A 19,506-nucleotide genomic window follows, 5' to 3' on the forward strand; every position below is an offset into this window, starting at 1 on the left:
GAACACTGGCTATGGTATCAGAGGATGACCTAGGTTCAAATTCTTTCTCTGAAACTCTGACCTTGGCAAGCTACTTCACTGCCCTGGATCTGACCTGTAAATTATATAGTCTTTGAAATCTCTTCCATCTCTAGATGAATGATCTGTGACCATGTAGAAAAGCAAACACTTGGACCCTGTCTTCACAGAGCTGACAAATTAAATAAGGAATTAGACATATAAAAAGGTGAACAACTATTATCAGGCAAGATATGGCAAGGATCAAATGAATGTAAGAGATTCCAAGCCAGTTGTTCAGAGGAGGGAGAGCTCACTGTGACTTCAAAAACTTCCTGGAGGAGTTGGGCCTTAAGTGATAAATGATATTGATTGAGGAGGGGAGGGAACCAGCATTCCGGGGAGAATTCTACTAGTATAGGTGCAGAGACAGGATTATATTTCCCAAAGGCCTTGTATTTAGTTAACTGAGTGCTGGGGGTCAGATTCAGGTATGTTTAGGGAACAGTCAAGAGGCCAACTTGGATGGAGTGAGGTGTTAGGTAGAAAGATAAAGCTGTATTCTATCAATACCTTCGATTTGGTCCCATTCCAGTCTAAATTAGAATTCAGAGATGTGATTTTGCGTTCCAATTTTATTGAATACTTTGGATCAGTCACTTTCACAGGTTCTGTTTCTTTACCTTAAAATCTGTACAAAGATTTTTAAAATCTGGACAAAAGTGCTGGTGTTCTTACATTATTATGGAGATTATAGACCCCCTAATAGTGTCATCTTCACCTTCATACCTTCAAATCAAGACTCATATCTATAAGAAACTTTGGATATTTACCTCATGACTCCTCTTAGATTTCCTACTGAAAGTGATAGATCTGTAACAGCTGGGATTTCTTTCAACCTTTCTTTCAGTCTTCCTCATACTGACTCAGTCAGCTTCATTTCTGGAACATTGTAGTCCCTACCCTCAAGGACCTCCTGTCACCAATACATGAAAAGGACATACACTGCTATCTCTCTTGCACTCTCTCTCTCACACACTTCCTTAAGACACAAAACTGTATTGTGTATTTGATCTTGCTATGTTATTATGTAGTGCTAGGAACCTTGGCATGTCAGAACTAGGAAGTAAGTCAGGAATCATGTAATCTGATCCCCTCTTTTTACTGATGAGGAAACTAAAGCCCAGATGGATACAGGGACTTGCCCAAGATCATATAATGAGTTAGTGAAAAGAGCACTGCTTATCATCAGAACTGAAGCCCTGAATCTGACCCCGGGCACTCAGTTAACTAAATACAAGGCTCTTGGGAAATAAAGACAAACATTCAATAATCTTTTCCTTTAAGACATTCAGTTTCCATGTTGGTATAGCCAATCGGCTTAGGTTTTGCAGTGCCCAAGAACCAGATGACTATGGTTGCTTAGCTTGGGCTCTGGGCCAAAGGCTCTATACCCGGAAAGGGTCTCATCAGAGAAGGAAGCAGTGTTTGAAGGCAGATATGAGGTAGGGGTGAGGGGGTCAAGCAGAATCAGCTACAAAGGCTATTTAACCCAAGACATTCTTATCCCTTGATAGTTTATGTCAGAAGGGAACAATACTTTTCAATCCCATTGGTTTATGGAATTGTCAGCTTTTTCCTCTAATCCCAGGGAGGAATTACTGCTGGTCTCCTTGCCAGGCTGATGACATCAACCCTCCCTCTCCTCCCACCATCATTCCCCACCAGCCTGAGAAAAATTCCAGCCTCTAAAAGTCTTCCACTTGTGTAGGGCTGGGGTAGTTCCACTCACACTCTTCCCCACCCCACCCCCCATCCCCTGTCTCATTAGCTTCTCTCTGATGGCCTTATAAGCAGAGCTACTTCTGTCACTGAAAGGACCATGGCACCCTGACCTGGACACAAGATAGGCTGAACTTCTAATAATCGAAAGATTGGTGGGCATCACTAGGTCTTCCTGGTTCTGATGGTCTTAGAGTTTCTGGTTAGACAAGATATGGAGACGGGTGAGAGATAGCTCTGAAGAGTATGGATGGCCCTGGACACAGACTGAGCAATGATGGATGCTCAGAGCATGAGAACTTTAGGTGTTGCGAGGAACCTGTTAATAATAATGAGGATGAGAGAATTTATGTAGTGCTTTAAGGTTTACATATATTACCTCAGTTTTATCTTTACAACTCTATAAAGTAGGTACTATTATCTCTATTTTACAGATTTGGAAACTGAGGTGGAAACAGTTAAGTGATTTGCCACATAATTATCAAGGTGTTATTTGAATTTGCTCAGGTCCACCGATTCCCAAGCCCTCTCTATTCTACCTAATTCCTAGGAGTTTTCTGTGGCCCAGTAGAGCTGCCACTAGGGTTCACTAGCTGCATGCTCAGGTCAGGGATGTAAGAGATACCTTTTAATAGTACTTTCTATAATATGTCTGTGTCATGAAGATACAAAGACTTCTGCTCCTCATACCTCCTGTTTCTTTTTTTTGCTGCAAGCAGCTCTAAGTCTTTACTTATTGAAGCTCCTTAAACCCCAAATCACCTGGTAGGAAGAAGTCTTACAACTCCTACAATTTTCTCTGCCTCTGCTTTTTCCCTTAAACCTCTAGGAGGTATGAGCACTGATCCTGTGATTTCAAGTATAGAGAACCTCCATAGAAAGCAGTTTCTTCTCCCGGTGCAGGTCAGCATCTTTTCTGTAAGAATTGCCTAGTTCTCTATTGGGGTCAAACTCAAGTAGAAACTGTTCCCATTGGGTCACTTATTGACAAAGAAAACCACAAATTAACATTATCCATGTTGTTTTTTAAAACTTATTTTATTGAACATTTCCCAGTTGCATTTAATCTGGGAGGCTTAGTGACATGCCCAGACTCACCCAGAGATGAGACTGGATCTCAGCTCTTCCTGGCTTCAGGGCTAGCTAGCTATAACCCACTCCTTTGTATTCCCCAGTAATAACACAAATAAATATGCTTAGCTATTTTAAAGATTTACCAGAAGACACCACAGGGAGGTCTTCACTGGGGGAGAAGGCACAATGATGGATCAAAATGGCAATAGTTTACAATTTACAAAACTTTTCATGGTCTTAGCACCAATGAAAAAACATAGTCTGGTCTCCTTAGTTCCTTCCTGTCTTTTTTCTTGACCTGGGCTTTGATAGTATCTCATTTCTAGTTCTACTCCCCTGGATTTGGTTGCACAAAGGATTGTCCATGGAAGAGACTTTCCTTCTATAACTGGCTTTTCCTGTAGCTCTGAGAATGTTTAACACCCCCCCCCCCCCACTGCTGCTTACCTGTAAACCAAAGGGCTGGACCAGATGATAAGGTCCCTCATAGCCCTGGAATCTGTGAATGTTTTCAAAGACAAGGACCAGACAAAAGATCCAGTTTGTAGAATTGGTTTCAAGGTATTTGACCCAGTAGATAGAGTATCAGACATGAAGCCAGGAAAACTCATCTTCCTGAGTTCAAAACTGGTCTCAGACACTTAACTACTTGTGTGACACAAATCAAACAACTGAACAGCAATAATGCCAGAGAGAACACAATTGAGGCAAGGGGAAATTCAGTTTAACCCATTGACCATGGCCTGGGGAGGCCTATTCTACTCATTCATCACTCCCAGCAGAAAAAGGGGAAAACATCCCCTTGGGTCCCAGTCTTGTGCCACCACCTCCCTCCCTGGAGGCATCTCTATGCTCTGACCCTATCCAGAAACTACTCTTCCTCTTGTCTTACCTTACCTTGCTTCTTGCTGAAGATCTCCATGCTGGACCTTCTATCTTGTTCTTCCCTCTCACAAGCTTAAGAGAATTACAGAACTGTAAAGGGTTTATATCAACTGATTCAAAATTTTCCTTTTTCCAGAGAAATAGAATATCTTACCCAAACTAGCAAATAGTGAGTCTAGGATCTGAATTCAGGCTTTCTAATACCAAGTCCAAACCTTGCCACTATATCAGAAATGACCTCTTCCAACTGGACTTTGGGGCTTTAGGCCTTTGGACTAGGCCCATATCAAACTCTTCTAATCCTGATCACCATTGTCTTTACTATGTATTTGCTCATCCCAAATTAACTTGTTTTCCCGACTCTCAACCTGTGCTCCTAAATTCATTCCTAAATCCCTAGTATTGACCAAAACTAAGTTATGGATGTACTAACAGTCCCATATATATTTTTTCTTTTTCCATCTACCTTATGCCACTTCAAAAGCATAAGCCTCTCATGCTCATGTGAGCCTCTGGATCCTGCAAGGGACATATTATTGTAATACAGAACTACATCAGTACGGATCATTTGCATAATGGCTCTCTCCCTCACCTTCCCCATCAATTTGACCAAAGTCACATCACCACAGAATATTATCAGTGCCTAAAAATTCAGATCTCTCTGGTATAGAAATTTTTGTCAGATGATCTATTTAAAAGGGAAAGTTTAAATGGATATTAATACAGAAGCCACAATTCAAATGTGGAAGGTGTAAGATTTAAGCTCTCAACCCTTGCTTGGGGCATGCCCCTCTAGCCTAGGTTTGGGGTTTCACCACTATACATGGAAACAAGGCAAGAAGACAACACTCAAGAGTACTTAGGAGGGGTTGGCTAGGTGGTGCAGTGGAGCTAGGAGTACCTGAGTTCAAATCTGTCATCAGACACTTAATAATTACCTAGCTGTGTGACCTTAGGCAAGCCACTTAACCCCATTTACCTTGCAAAAACCTAAAAAAATAAAAATAAAAAGAGTACTTAGGAGCAGCATTGGGTGCCCTGGCTTGTTTCTCCTTGTTTATTTAAATCTTTTACTAGCCCTCAGCTTATTTTTTTTTAACCTAGACTAATTTTTCTCACAGTCCTGTGGCCTAGTAACTTGAACAGATTGTATAATAATGAGAGATTACATTTATAAAGATTTACAAAGTACTTTAGGTGTGCTGTCCTCTTTGATCCTTATAGCAGCCCTGGGGAGTAGATATGAACCCTCTTTTACAAATGAGAAAACTGAGGTTCAGAGAGTGGAAGTAGTTTGCTCAGTCACAGAAGCAGTATTCAGACCTAGGCCTGCTGCTAACTCCATGTCAGCTGCTCTTCCTGTTATACCAAACATTGCTCACACATGTTGAACTAAGAGGCAACAGGACCAAGGTTCCCTAGCAGAGTCAGAAGAAAAAAGATGTAGCATGTTGCAGAATGGGGTGCATGAGGTGTTGATGCCACCTAGGTTTGTTGGCCAGGGTGGGACCAAACCTGAGCATTTGACCTTGAATCAGAAATCCTAGTTAATGAAGTAAATGTTCAATTTAATTTAACACACCATTCTTAAGCACCTGTATAAGAACTGGCCCTGTGCTTGAGTCTTGGAGGTTTTAAGGTGAATGAATGAAAAAGCATTTACTAAACATTTCCTATATGCCAGGCAAGTGTTGAGGATACACATAGTTTTTAAAAAAGATAGATCTTACCCTCAAGGAACTTCCATTCTAATGGGGGAAGTGGTGACTAGGAGAGTTTTGTTCTGGAAGATGACAGGCAGATGGTGAGATGGACTGGTGAAGGTCTGGTGCCTTGGTCAGTTTTAGAATTTTAGAGTGAGGTATTCTATAAATGTCCCCAATCAGCTGAGGTGGGCCTTTGAATGGAAGATTAATCAGACCTTATACTAGCATCAGAAAATATTTCCTAACTCATAGAACTCTTCGAAAGTGGAATGGCCTGCGAAGGGAGTGGGTTCCCTTTTTCTGGAAGTCTTCAAACAAAGGCCAAATGATGTTGATTACACTAAGAAGATTCTTGATCAAGCATGAGACTAGATGGCCTCAAAAGTCCTTCCAGCTTTCAGATTCCATGGTAAGCCCAAAGATTTAAGCAATTGTTTTTAGAATGACATCTGTATAGTAGAATTCAAAAAGACATGAGAGATTGGACTTGTGAACAGAATGGTGGGCTATCAAAAACTCTGGACCAGGGCAGCTAGGTGGCTCAGTGGATAAGAACACCAGCCCTGGAGTCAGGAGGACCTGAATTCAAATGCGGCCTCAGACACTTAATAATTACCTAGCTGTGTGGCCTTGGGCAAGCCACTTAACCCCATTGCCTTGCAAAAAAAAAAAAACCTCTGGATCTCGAACTCAGAAGACCTGAGTTCCAGTTCAAGCCCAACCACTAATAATTGGCTGTGTGATATTGGGCAAATCATTCCATGTCTCTGATTTTGTTTCTTCAAGTGTCAATGGGAATATTAATGCTAGCTGTAATTAGCTCACAGGATTGTGAAGAAAATGTTCTGTAAACTATAATGTACTACATAGAAATGTGACATTATTGCTAATTATTATTAAAGGAGAGAGACAGCCCATCAAATGTTGATTGTGTCCTATTTGCATTATCCTTCATGTGAATTTGTAGTTGTTATTTTAGAATTAATAACAAAACTCTTAATATGTTGTTTTTTAAGGAACTGGTCCATATTGGGCAATATTTTTCTCTCTTTTTGCTGCCTTTGCTTTTGGATGGACTCCAAGTAATGGAACCACATTCATCTTTGACTTCTGAGCCTAGGCCTCACACATGGTCCCAAGAGAGGGAAAAGAGTGCCTTACCCAAACAGTTCAGCCATGTCTTAGTGTGGCCTCTTGAGCCAGCCCTGTTTCCATCACTAGGGCTTTCTAACCAAAACTTGTATGGAATCTTATCCTCTCATCTAATCTTATTTTTTCCAATCTAAAAAACACAGCCACACGGTCGCCTCATCCAACAATTTAGGCAACAGAGTTCTTGGGTAGGGAGATTGTGAAGTTTTCTGCCTCAGTGGTCCCCAGAATCAACACTTGCTCTGATAGACTTGTCTCTGCACTAGGAGAGTTCCACCCTCCAATCCCTGAATCTCCTGTACATAGTTCATGGCTACTCCTGGTCCTGCTAGTTTCTTGTTGTAGCAACCTTAACAAATGAGGTTTGACAGAGGGGATAAGATTGGGGCTAAAGTAACTGTCCTGCCTGTTCCTGTCAGACTTCAGTCACTGCTCAGAGGAAAGAGATGGGCAGAGGCTAGGAGATTTTAGGTATAATGAGGGAGAGGGATGGTAAAGGTAGAGGAAAGTAAATTGGGCAGCACGGTCATATCTGTTTCCCCCACTACCTATATCTGACTTCTTTTTATTTTTGTTCTCTACTCTGAGATAGGTCGGATTCCCTGCCCTCCCCATTTGTCTCCTCCTTTGTCTTCTTTCTGAGAATATCCAGCACCAGAAATGAGATCCCGTTATCTGTAAGGCTAACTAGATTTTCTCTCTTCTGCCCCTTTCTATTCCTCCTCTGGACCAGCTTCTCCTATTCTGGAACAGATACTGACCAGGCTACCCTTTGGTAAGGAGGTTGCAAAGTCTAAAGCTAAACAGATGGAGAGAGTGGTGATCTCCCTACCTCCTCCTGAGTAGTTTCCCTTTCACATATCCTCAACCTCCTTGTGCACTCCCTGCCTCTTGCAAATCTGAGTTTACTTGACCATTTGTGTGTGTGTGTGTGTGTGTGTGTGTGTGTGTGTGTGTGTGTGTTTATGTTTCAGCGAAGGCACCAGTATTAATAATCATATATTCTCATACTTTTACAAGCATGATGACCAGGATGTGGTGACATGGATATCAAGAGCCTTGAGTTCTAGTCTAGTCTAGTCTCTGCCTTTTAACTAGGCTAAATGACTTTACTAATCTGGGTACCTCACAAGGACAATGGGCTAGTAATCTGACCTACACACCTTACCAGGGGTTTTATGAGAAAATGAACTGGGAAAAGCATTCATGACCCAGAAAGCCCTGTCCACATTTGACCTGGACCTGGCACTATACTAGATGTTGAAATACAAGGAAAAACCAGAACAGTCTCTGCCTTTCAGGAGCTCACAATCTCATGAGAGAGACCCTGTAAATAACTAGGTATATACAAGATATATAAACATTTAGGTCACCATCCAAGATAACAAAGCTAATTGTGTGACTTTAAGAAAGTTTAAACCTCTCTGAGATTGACAGCATGGCTAGTAAATGGTTGAGATAGGACTAGAACACACACACATCTCTTGCTTCCAAATTTAGTGGGGGGGTTATGCTACACTGTGACATGTCACAACAGGGACTCCATCATTACTCCTGTGGGATTCTACAGCATCTGCCTGCCTTCTGGGCCTCTCCTAGAGGGTAAGGCCCCCTGGCCTTTTAAAGTTAGTGACAAGAGGCAGGTCCTTGGGCTTAGCTTGGAGAGAAGTGCCATCTGCAGAATGTGAAATAGCTATTGTGGGCAACAAGAGGGAAGTCTCCCTGCCCAGCCTGAGCACATGATGACTCTTCTCTCCTCCTCTTCCACACCTCCTCTTTTGCTTACCCCCCATCACTTCCTCTGCATTGCTGAGAGGCTACATTCAGAGAAGAGGGAAGGAAGTGGCTTAATCCTGAGTCGCAGACACCAGATCAAGAGTCAGGAAGTGAGACCTTTGGACTGGGATTGGCTGTCTGAGGGTGATGGGAAAGGAAGACCTTTAGCCTGATGCAAGTTCAGACCAAATGCTACCCAGCCTCCCCTTGGTGCTCACAGGCACTAACACTGTAAACGCTCAGACTCAAACTGAAGTGGGGATTGGGTTGGTGACATGCTGGCCAAAACTTAGGAGTCTGCTTGTGCTCTTTTAAGAAACCTTGCTTTTTTCTCCCCTCCCCACAGAGAAAGCTGCCCGTGGATACCAAATGCTGCTCTAGATTATGAGCTCAAGCAAGAGTGCACGATATAATCGTTTCTCTGGTGGCCCAGCAAACCTCCCTCCCTCGGACAGCACAAACGGGGTAAGGGGGAGAGCAGGCACTCCTCTGAAAGCCCAAATATACTCTCAGTGTTTTCACTGAAGAGTCATCTTGGTCCTTGGATGCCTATCCAGACCTTACCACCATGACCTGTCATAGGCAAGGGGCCTTTGGAGGAATCAGTTCTGGAGCCAAGATCCTGCTAGTGCAAATGACTAACTAGATATGAGAGGAAAAACCAGGGAGGGAGAGAACTGCTCCCAATAAATATCAAAGACATTCAGAGGGCTTTACATACACTTTGGTGAGAACAGCCAGCCTTTCTGACTTCTCCTGTGGTTAGACTACAGAAACCAAGGCTTCTCTAACTAAACTGACCACAGAACATTTTACAGGCTTGAGATCTAGTCATCGAACCTATAAATCCTCTTAGGAGAACTGTGGTTATGCAATATTGTTGGAATGAATAGGGATCTGGGAAATTTTGAAGCAAAAAAAGTGGGAATTAAATCTACTTCCCTACCATAAAAAGTGCCACGTACACATTTTTGGATTCATTTGCAATTTGATAATGTATCAGAGCAGGAAAAGGCACTAGCCTAAAATTTTCATGGAAATCCCCAGCTCTGGTTGGTGGAACAAATAACCTGACCACCATGATTTTATGGAACAGTGTTTAGGAGATGCTGATGCAGAGGATGGCTACATGTTTTTACACATTCTGGCTAGCCTCTTCCCGTCCTGACTTCTGATTTCTGTGCACCAGTAGCCAGACCTCTTAACTCGGAATCTATCACTGGCAGCCCTGTCTGCCTGCCAGGTTAGCCCTGGCTGAGGCCAACAGCCTGGACTTACTGCATCTTCTCTATCTTATAAAATAGCGAGTGGACTTAAATCCACAAGGCCAGTGTGGGATGTGGGTACAAGTGGGGATTGTTTTCTCAGGTTTTGCTGATTAGGTAATTGATTTGTTGCCTTTTGAGTTTTACAGATTAATCTTATCCTAAGTGTACCTTACTTCCTTACTCTAAGAAATGTGCATTAAAGTGCTGAACACACAATTGCCTGACCCCGTAAAAAAATTCATAGAAGGCTTCATAGAGGGTAGAATGCTGGGTCCAGAGTCATGAAGACCTCAGTCAAATTGGGCATCAGACACTTACTAGCTGTGTTACCCTAGGCAAGTCACTTAGCCTCTGCCAACCTCAATTTTCTCATCTGTAAAATGGTGATAATAATAGTCCTCACCTCCTGCAGTTGTGGTGAGGATCAAATGAGATACTATTTGTAAAGTGCCTGGTAAACCTTATAATGTTATATAAATGTTTATTTTAAAAGGCCCTAAGTTAGTAGCCTATAGGTATCCCTCTTCTTAGCCACTGGCAGTGTATCTTCTTAAGGGAGGGAATGTGATTATGTCATCTCTGTTCTCTCTTTAGACCAGAATGGAAACTACCTTTGGTCCTGCATTTTCAGCTGTTACCACCATTACTAAAGGTGAGCTCTTGTCAGGATCCAGATGTTACCTGCCAGGCAGACTTTGGTTCTTTTGTGGGGGGAACTTGGATAGGAAAGATCAGGGAAGAGGAATTCCATTTGGGAACTTATCTGGAGAAAACAGCCAGGTGCCAAAATTAAGAGAAAGGAGGCGCTTAGGATACTGAGGTCATCACTAGAAAAGCTGGGAAAAGCCTTGGAGACCCTTGAAACCAGCCTCCTTATTTGAAGGCAGTGGAGGGGGTGGGGAAGAAACTGAATCCTAGAGAGATGAAGGGACCTGCTCAACATGGGCCCTATGACACTGGAAAGCCAAAGTAAACTCATGGGCTCCCCTCCCTCATCCACAGTCTGGCCTTGCCCTCTAGGATCCTGAGAGGCACTTCCTCCCTCCTGCTGGGTAAGTGGGTGGATCAAGTGGATCAGTCTACTCCCCTCCCTGTGAAGTTGGTGATCCAAAAGGAAATAAACCTTTATTTACTTTAAATAACACAATAATAGCATTAAATTTTCAAACTAGAGCCAAAGACCACTAGAGGAGAGGAGATAAATTTGGCAAAGTTTCAGGACAACCTAGGAGCTCTGGACTCACAGCACAACCCTTTTGTGCTCTATCACTTATTGTCCTTCTGACCAGCTCCATGTCATGATGGCAGTGTTGTGTATGAATCTCTTGGGGAAAGCTCCCAACTGTCTCCTTAAAGAAACAATAATGGGCCATACTATTGACTCTTTTGTTGACTTTTTCTCCCTCTTCCATTCCAACTATATATACACAGACATATATGGAGTTATAGGAGATGTCTCTGGGCAGAGTTGGAGAGTGGCTGTTCTCTTTCTGCTAGGTACTACTACTACTACTACAGCACAGGCGTGTGCACGCACATACACACACACACACACACACACACACACACACACACACACACATACACACACAAACAGTGTACATACTGCTTTCACTCTCAGCAAATTGGGGTAATGCTGAAAGTGTCATCTTAATGTCTAGAGGGAAGTGTGCTTCACTAACAGTCATGCTAGTAACTAGCTCCCTGGACTGACTCCTCCTTTTTCTTCCTCAGCTGTAGCCTCCTTAAGGCCCAGGGAATCTTGGCACTGACCTGAGATACCCATGGGGGTTCCTTGAGGCAAATATTTTTCCTTTGGCCCACCTGCAGAGTGAGCAACCATGCTCTAATAGGACCATGAAAATACCCAGCCAAAACCAACCCTACTTTTATTTACTTGGCACTATGAAGAAAATGAAGGAGACACACCATACTTTCCACTCTTAGGGATTAACTCTGGAACACTTCAGATGAAAGTACAACTGTTCTCCCACCCTGCATAATGGAGAGAACGTTGGCAGGGTGTTGGGCAGCCAGGTCCAGACTAGCTCCGGTTCTGCCCTTTGCTCTAGCTCTGTTGTTCTTTGAGTCCTTTACAGTTGTGCAGAATCTGAATTCAGAGATCTCTGGGTCATCTAATTAGTCCTCCTGATCACAGATCTCCACAGTATGTGGTCATCTTGCCTTGCTCAGAGACCTTCAGGCAGTGGCATCTGCTGCCTTCTGAAGCAGCCCATTCCATTTTTGGACATTTTGCATATTAGCATCATTGTTAGCTGGTTTTTCCCATCTAGCCAGCCTAAAGTGGTCCCGTTGTAATTTCCACCTGTTGCTCCTGACTCTGCCTTCCGAGGCCAAAATGTAAAAACCCAACTCCTTATTCACATGGCAGTCCCTCAAACCTTGACGATGACTTCCACCCCTCTCCACTCCTTCCCTCCTGCCCCTTCTCCTTTTCTTCTGCAAATTGAATGTTTCCTTTTTCTTCAAATAATCCTTATATGGCACAATCTTGAGCCCTTCACCATCCTGGTTGCCTTTCCCTGGATGTTTTCCAGCTTATCAGTGTTCTTCCTAAAATACAGCCACCCAGAACTAAACATAGGTTTCCAGCCATAGTCTGACCAGGACTTTTCCCCCCAAAGTCCCAAGTGCTATGCCTTTCTTACTACCACAAGAAGCTCCATCACTGCTTTAGGGACTGTTGGGAGATACCAGTTAGGTTATTAGATATAGAGTTGTGACACCAGGAAAGCTCTAAGTTAGTCCATAGGTGGTCTAAAATACATCTGAAGTAGGCTGGGACAGTTTCTCATGTGTTTGACTTTGGCTGAAGTCTGAAGTTGTTTAGACAAGACAGACAAGACACCCATACACACACACACACACACACACACACACACACACACACACACACACAAAGTTTGGTTCATTACTGTCTCTCTACCTGTCATCAAACTGGTCTATGGGAAGAGTGAGGATTAGGGACAGTCTGTTGGTTAGTTAAGATAATGGCAATTCATCTGTCTAACGGAATTCCTAGCCCAATGGCCCCACTTTATCCCAAAGATGAAGACTTCCCCTCCCCCCTCCCCAGCTTCTTTCTAGAAGTAGTTTGAATTTTTTTTTCACTTTCTGTCAGTTGATTTTCCTACCAAGAAAAAGGACATGACTTATGTTTTCCATGCTCTTTCTGAGGGTGCTTACTGACAAGGATACTTTTGGTTTTACTGAAGCTATGATGAAAATGTTATGTGACACCTATTGCTCAATTCATCTCCAAAAGTTCATGCAGAGCTTGGGTCCAAACTTGCTCTAAGACATTAGAAAAAGGACCCATACTCTGTTTTTTCCCCTCTTGTTTGTCTCTATCTCCCATCCCCCATTCCCCCCACCCAAATCAGTCACCTTTTTGAAACTCAGAAATTAGACATAAAAACTCTTTTCCATCTGTAAAAATCACTTTTTGTTTCAGTAGCTGACGGGACCAGCACATACAAACAACACCGTAGGACTCCATCCTCCTCCAGCACACTCACCTACTCCCAGAGGGATGAAGAGGATGGCATGGTATGTCTGCTGTCTATTTGTCTTTCCAGTAAACTAGTTATTACAGTCAGTTAGTAAACCCAGGAGGTATGACCAGAGGATGCAGTTGGGGCTGGCAGGGCCTATACTGACTTCTCAGAGGATGTGAAGGGTTCTCTCCTTCAAGAATGCTGTTTCAAGAAAGATAGGAAGTTGAGGCCATGTGTGGATGAGGCAATTCAGTCAGTGCATGTGTACATCTGAGCTCAGGAGCTCATTAAGATAAAGTTGTTTGTGGGTCTTTTTTGGCCACTGAAAACTGGGTCCTGAACTAGATAGAAGACTGTAGAGCCTTCTGTTCTTCCCTGTGATCTGGGTTCTGGGACACATGGAGAGTAGGCAGGGTGTGACACCAAACCGTTGCCTTAACCAGTGCCAGGAACTTTGTAGGAAGAGCTTCTGATGTCTTGAGCAGGCAGTGATTGGCAGAGGGGCAAAAGGACAGGCCCTGTCCAGTGAGTGCTCCAGCCTTGGCATTCTTGGGTGATCCAGTTAAGAGCAAGAGTGTGAAGAAACCAAGGCAAGAGCACTTTGGACCTTTGTGACCCTGAAATCATTCATGCTCCTGGAACCTCCATTTCCTCATTGGTAGAAGAGGGACTGTACTAGATGATTTCTAAGATCCTTTTCAGCTCTGTAGCTATGATCTACCATGTATTCTCAGGGCCTCTAGGCACAGGCAGATGAAACACTAGGCACAATATGTCTAGAAAGCTTTGGTAAAGCCCTTATGGTTACTTTTTTGATATCTTCCAGTCAGACAATCTTGGGCTGTTTTTTAGAATTTTCCACTCCTGTTTCTGTTTTTCATTTTCTTCATGTGAGTACAAAGTTATCCAGTTGAAGGCTTTCCTCATTTCTGAGTGCTCTGAGCCATCTGGGAGTTGGAGGGTCCTTTTGTTGAGGCTGAGCAGGATGGGGGTTCTCAGCTGCTCTCTGTAAGCACAGTGGTGCTATAGCAAGTGCTTCAAACAGCCGAATGATCCCAAATGTAAAAAGATGGAAGAGAGAGAGAAAGAGAGAGAATAATGTTTAAGCAACACATCAAAATGAGAAAATCTGAACCATGTTACATTCCTAGTCCAACTTCTCAGTCCCCCAGAATGTGAGCTCTTTGAGGACTAGGGGATAGTTTAGGCCTTGCTTTTTATGTCCAATACCTAGCTAGTGCCTTACTCACATTGGGTGCTTAATAAATATGTGTTGAATTGGTTTGTTGGTGTTTTGTTTTTTTGGAGTTTTTGTTTTTTTAGTTTTTGCAAGGCAAATGGCGTTAAGTGGCTTGCCCAAGGCCACACAGCTAGGTAATTATTAAGTGTCTGAGGCTGGATTTGAACTTAGGTACTCCTGACTCCAGGGCCAATGCTCTATCCACTGTGCCACCTAGCCGCCCTGTTTTGTTTTTTTTTTTAAGGAAGGAAAAAACACAGAATCAGGATAAGGGTGCCAAAACCTGACAACAGTATCTAGTGAATATACTAGAGGAGATCTGGGCTTGAGAGGCCAGTGAGACTCACCTTTTGTCCTTGAGGCAAGGGCCTCAGCTAGATATTCTTCAGAAGTTTGAATCAATGTTTAGCATGGTTAAACATTTTAAGCCTAGATTAGATTGCTTTCTGTCAGGGGAAGCGGGGAGGGAAGAGAGGGAGGGAGGGAGAAAAATGTAAATCTAAAAACCCAGCCAGAAAACAATTTATTGAAAACTCCATGTAGTTGCATGTAGATGGAAAAAAATAAATAATATAAATAATCATGAGAAGGCAAAGTTTCTTTCAAACTCAGGTTCTTTCTTTCTTAATCCTAAGTTTTTCTGTTTGGAGATATTTTTAGCCATTGGTGTTTTTGTTTTTTGTTTTTGCTTTGGTCTTGTTTTTGCACCCTTAGTATTTAGCATGACATAGGGCCTGGCTCCAAGAAGTAACTAGATGCTTGTTGACTGACTATTGGACTGGCACCTTTTCTCCTCAAATTTTTATGTTTTGCATCTTTTCAATGCTACTCAAGCTGTGTCATTAGTATAGATTGTTCACTGAGGGCCCAGGGCCTCTCTCCCCCACCCCACCCCCAAGACTTTGTGTTGTATTCCCAATTCTCCAAGCTTGAAGTAGGAGCCTTCATTGCACTGCCTCCCCCATGGCCACTCTGGCTTCCTGAGTTCTGCTCTACTCCGCTCCCAGCCTTCTTCACTGTGGAAGCTCTAGGCAACCACTTTATCCACCAGTAAGTTAGGAAACAAACAGCACCAGGGCAGGTACCTGAGATCTATAGACAGAAGGGGAAACAGTCCCTGATCCCATTTTATCAAAGAAGAAGCCCTTTGAATAGAGTGTAGAGAATGTTTTACAGGCAGGAGCCTAATCCTAGGAAGCTCTTTGGACCAGTGTTTCCCTGGCCTCCTCTCCCCACCCCAGTTTCCCCTGGCATGGGCAGTCAAGCACTGGTGACGGAGCTGTGGGCCAACTGGCCAGGCCCCTTTCCATTTTTTGGAAGTTGTACTTGGCCTCTTTCTATGGTTTGGATTTGTTCTCTGGGTCTCTCCTGGTTTTCCATTGCCCATTTAGGATGTTTTGACTCATTTCCTTAAACTTTCCACTCTTATTTCTCTTGTGGTGTTTCCATGCAAAGAAAATAAAGGAACAGCTATTTGAAGCATTTCTAAGTGGTGGGAGGGCATTGGTGGGATTTGGCAGCACATGGGGTACAGTGATTGTGGCTGCCCTCCATATGAGGACCATGCAGGGAGCACCTTAAAACTGTCTTGGCTCTGCTCACGTACCATTGGAGCAGTGGAGGGCTCACATTTCAGCCCAGACCCAGTTCCCTCTCCTGCCCTCTCACTGGTTATTCTGAATTTTTTTTAACGATTAGAGTGCAGGGGAGCAGGGAGCTCAGCAAGACCAAGTAGTATGCGCTGACGCTGGCCCAGGGAGAGGATAGATTCGACTAGATGGAGAGGCAGAGGTAATTGTGAGTTCAGCTTCCCTCCCTCCTTTCTGGGCTCTGAGCTCCTGCTAGGGGATTGCCCCTCTTCCAATAAGGGAGAAAGGGATGTGACTGGACCAAGCTTGTATTCTAAGGCTTGTGATGACCAGATCCTCAAATATTCCTGTGCTTAACAGTCATTTCTGGGCTCAGTGGGAAAGCTGATAGAATTGGAATTTGTGTATCTTTGTCAGGAAAAATAATAACATTCACTCAAGTGGAGGATGTGTTACAGTTATCCTGATAATAGGGAGCAGTAATTTCCATCTCCAACATGGATAAATGAGAAAAGATGAGTTTGTAGTTCTGCAGCTGGAGGAATTTCAGTTAAGCACAGGGAAATTTGGGTTTTTAGTTTGTTGTTTGGTTTGTTGGTTTGTTTTGTTTTTTCTTATACTCTGAATTTAAGAAATTAGATCATGTGAACACTGGAGGTTCAAGCGCCTCTGTTTCTGAAGACATTGATGAACTATGAGTTCCCCTGGGATGGGTTAGCTCCAGTCAGGTCTAAAGAGGGAGTGGCCACTAGAGGTCCCTTCAGCCTTGGAAGGAATCCTGTCTTTTATGGGATCCTTAGAAATTCCTTGACCTTAACAGCCTCAAAGCAGCCTGAAAAGCTTTCCAGAAAAAACGGAGAAGTGTTTGTGGCCAGACTGGGGCCCCCTCCCTTTCCCCACTAGAGACATGCATGCATGGACCCTTCTCGGACTACAGGGAAGGTATCACTTTGCTTTCCAGAAAGAACAACTTTGTGTTTGTAGATTTAGTTCCCTGCTGTTTCAACTTTTCTGCTCCTTCCCTAAATGGTTGCCCACTAGGTCAAATTGTCTGATTTTCATAGCCTGACCTGACCTGCCTTCTGGAGGCTATAGAGAGCTCAAGTCCAGGTTTGTAGCACAAGCCTTTCTAGTGAACTCTGAGGACCATGCTGGCACCTCTCTTCCAATCTAACCAGCGAGGCCCAACTGCCTCATGCCAGCCCCCTCCGCACCCCCAAGGACTGGTGGGAGCAGAATTCTGTATTGGCCTTTGGACTGCCCCACTAAAGGCAGGAAGCAGGAAACAGCTCGAGAGTGTCCTCATTGAATTTGAATAGGAGGAAGTCACTCCATTGACACAAAGAAAGTTGGCAGATATTAGATAGGGAGTAAAACAACAAGTTCTTGGGCTGAGGCTTCTGGACCAGTCAGCCCCAGGAAACTGTAGGAAAGGCCCCCAGTGCTTTCTCTTTCTGCAGGGAATAATTCCGTTTCTAGGGAGTCTGCTTGTTCTGTGCTTCCCCAAGTAGGCCCTGGTGGGATGGCTGGAGCGGAGCCTGGGGGGCTGACCTGAGTGTGGGACTGGTGCTGGTGCTTGAGAGGCTTCATCCAGCTTCATCTTCACATCCCCTGCTTCTTGGGGATCCCCACAGGCTGGAATGCAGCAGGGCCCAGGAACCACATCTGAACTAAGCCCCGGCTTACTGTTTTCTGAGCTGAGAGAGCCGCCCCCCCGGCTCCAGAGCCTTGGAGGACACAGAGGTCTCTGCCCAGCTGCCCGGTGAGCCAGAGCCCAAGATCCTAGGGACATTTCCTGAGGCAGGGTCTGAAGCTCATTCTTTTCTTTCTGTCTCTTTTCCATTTGCAGCCCCCCATCAACACTCCCCGTCGTTCTGATTCAGCCATATCTGTTCGCTCCTTGCATTCTGAATCCAGCATGTCCTTACGGTCTACATTCTCTCTGCATGAAGAGGAAGAAGAGCCAGTAGGTATTGGGTTGGTGAGGGGTGAGGAGAAGCTCAGAGTGCTAGCATTCTTCTAATTAGTCAGAGAAATTAAGGCTGGAAGGGACCTTAGAGGTCATTTAGCTCAGCCTCTCCATTTTCCAGATGAGAATAAAGCCCAAAGAAGTGACTCGCTCAAGGTCACACAAGTGTCCAGGAGCAGAACTTAGATTAGAAGCCAGCTTTTCTGACTATACATTTCCTCAAGGATGACCTCCAATCAGTGTAGGAACCAGGGACCTCAAACACAAGGCATTTTCTCCAAAAAGCCCTTAAGTGAGAATTAATGTTGCCATCTCCCAACCTGCTTGTGAGAATATATACTGCACTTTCCCTGCTCAGTTTAGTGAAATGTTTCACCGACCATTGGAGAAATATCTCAGACAGCTTCAAGAATAATTAATATTAAACAAGGAAATCAATAGCATTGTTCTCTCTGCATTCCCATCTCTGTAGCAGATAGCACTGCAGAGACCTGCATACACCATAGTTCTCTCATAATTTTTCTGGGCTTTGGCATTTTTCCATCTTAGGCTGTTTCACTATGCCCTGGTTAGTCTGAGGCATCTGGGATTTGTGATAACTTTGCTCATATCTCTCATTATATGAGGATCTTAGAATTCAAAGGGCTTTCAGACTCAGTCTGTCTCTACTTCATTGTAAATAGCAGAGCCCTGTCCCTAAGCTTGCCCAATGCAGATGTGTCCCTTCTACTGCTTAGAGCCTGTATCAGGGAAGGAATAGCATCCAACAGTCATGATTCCAAATCCTCTTTTACAAGATGTGGAAACTGAGACTCAAAGAGGTTTATTTTCTTGTCCTAAGTAATACTAGTAATAAAGTAACAGAGACAGGATTCCAACCTAGGTCCTCTGACTCCTGGTCTAAAGCTCATTCTGCTACATCTTGTCAAGGACAATAGAGAGGCATAAGACCCCGCGGAAAATTGTTCATGGGACTTGAATATAATGGAAATGAGGTGCCAAGCCCACTTCCACTGCCTTTTTAGCTGTAATTTAGCAATCTTTACATCTGTGTCCTCGGGACCACATTTGTAAAGACCTAGGAATTCTTTTTATGGAGTCTAGACTGACATTTTCTCATGTGGAGAGAGAGGACTTGCAGAGCCACCTGTTGCTGAAGAGTTGTGGTCTCAGTATCCTCTTTCTAATGATACTGGGACTGGTCTCTTCTTTACTCAGGATTGAAAAGAACTGCTCTCTTAGCCATTTCTATAGTATCCTTAACTCAACAGATTTAATTTAGCTCAATTTTTTAAATTTTTTTTGTCGTTTTTATTGTCATGTTTCCACATCAGCTCAGTTTCTAAATATGTTGCTCTGTTCTCTCCCCAATAAGTCATCCCTTGTAACAAAAAGGGGAAAAAAATTTAAAACAGCTCAGCAAAAATAAGCAAACACCAACCAAGACTTAACAGTAGATGTAATATGTTATATCTCACTTGGACAATGAAGGAACAGAGGTGCTTTTTCTTATCTCTTCTCCAAGGCTATTATGATCATTATAATCACAT

The 19,506-nt window shown here is 43.5% G+C and overlaps 1 protein-coding gene across 10 annotated transcripts in view; it reads left to right on the forward strand.

Annotated features, from left to right (window-relative positions):
- The window catches only part of TRAF7 (TNF receptor associated factor 7), a 56,540-nt gene that overhangs the window by 18,985 nt on the left and 18,049 nt on the right, over positions 1–19,506 (forward strand). For 2 of the 10 annotated variants that reach the window (XM_074197239.1, XM_074197240.1), the window contains exons 2-5: positions 8,719–8,837; positions 10,235–10,292; positions 13,116–13,210; positions 17,837–17,953. In XM_074197239.1, coding sequence (XP_074053340.1) covers positions 8,757–8,837; positions 10,235–10,292; positions 13,116–13,210; positions 17,837–17,953 — 351 coding nt within the window. In that variant the 5' untranslated portion in view covers positions 8,719–8,756. Of the gene's footprint in view, positions 1–5,696; positions 5,854–8,718; positions 8,838–10,234; positions 10,293–13,115; positions 13,211–17,662; positions 17,750–17,836; positions 17,954–19,506 lie in introns of those variants that run through there. The other 8 variants (XM_074197243.1, XM_074197244.1, XM_074197245.1 and 5 more) reach the window with 6 other exon arrangements.

The sequence above is a fragment of the Macrotis lagotis genome, chromosome 8 (assembly GCF_037893015.1).
Source record: "Macrotis lagotis isolate mMagLag1 chromosome 8, bilby.v1.9.chrom.fasta, whole genome shotgun sequence".
Lineage (NCBI taxonomy): Eukaryota > Metazoa > Chordata > Mammalia > Peramelemorphia > Peramelidae > Macrotis > Macrotis lagotis.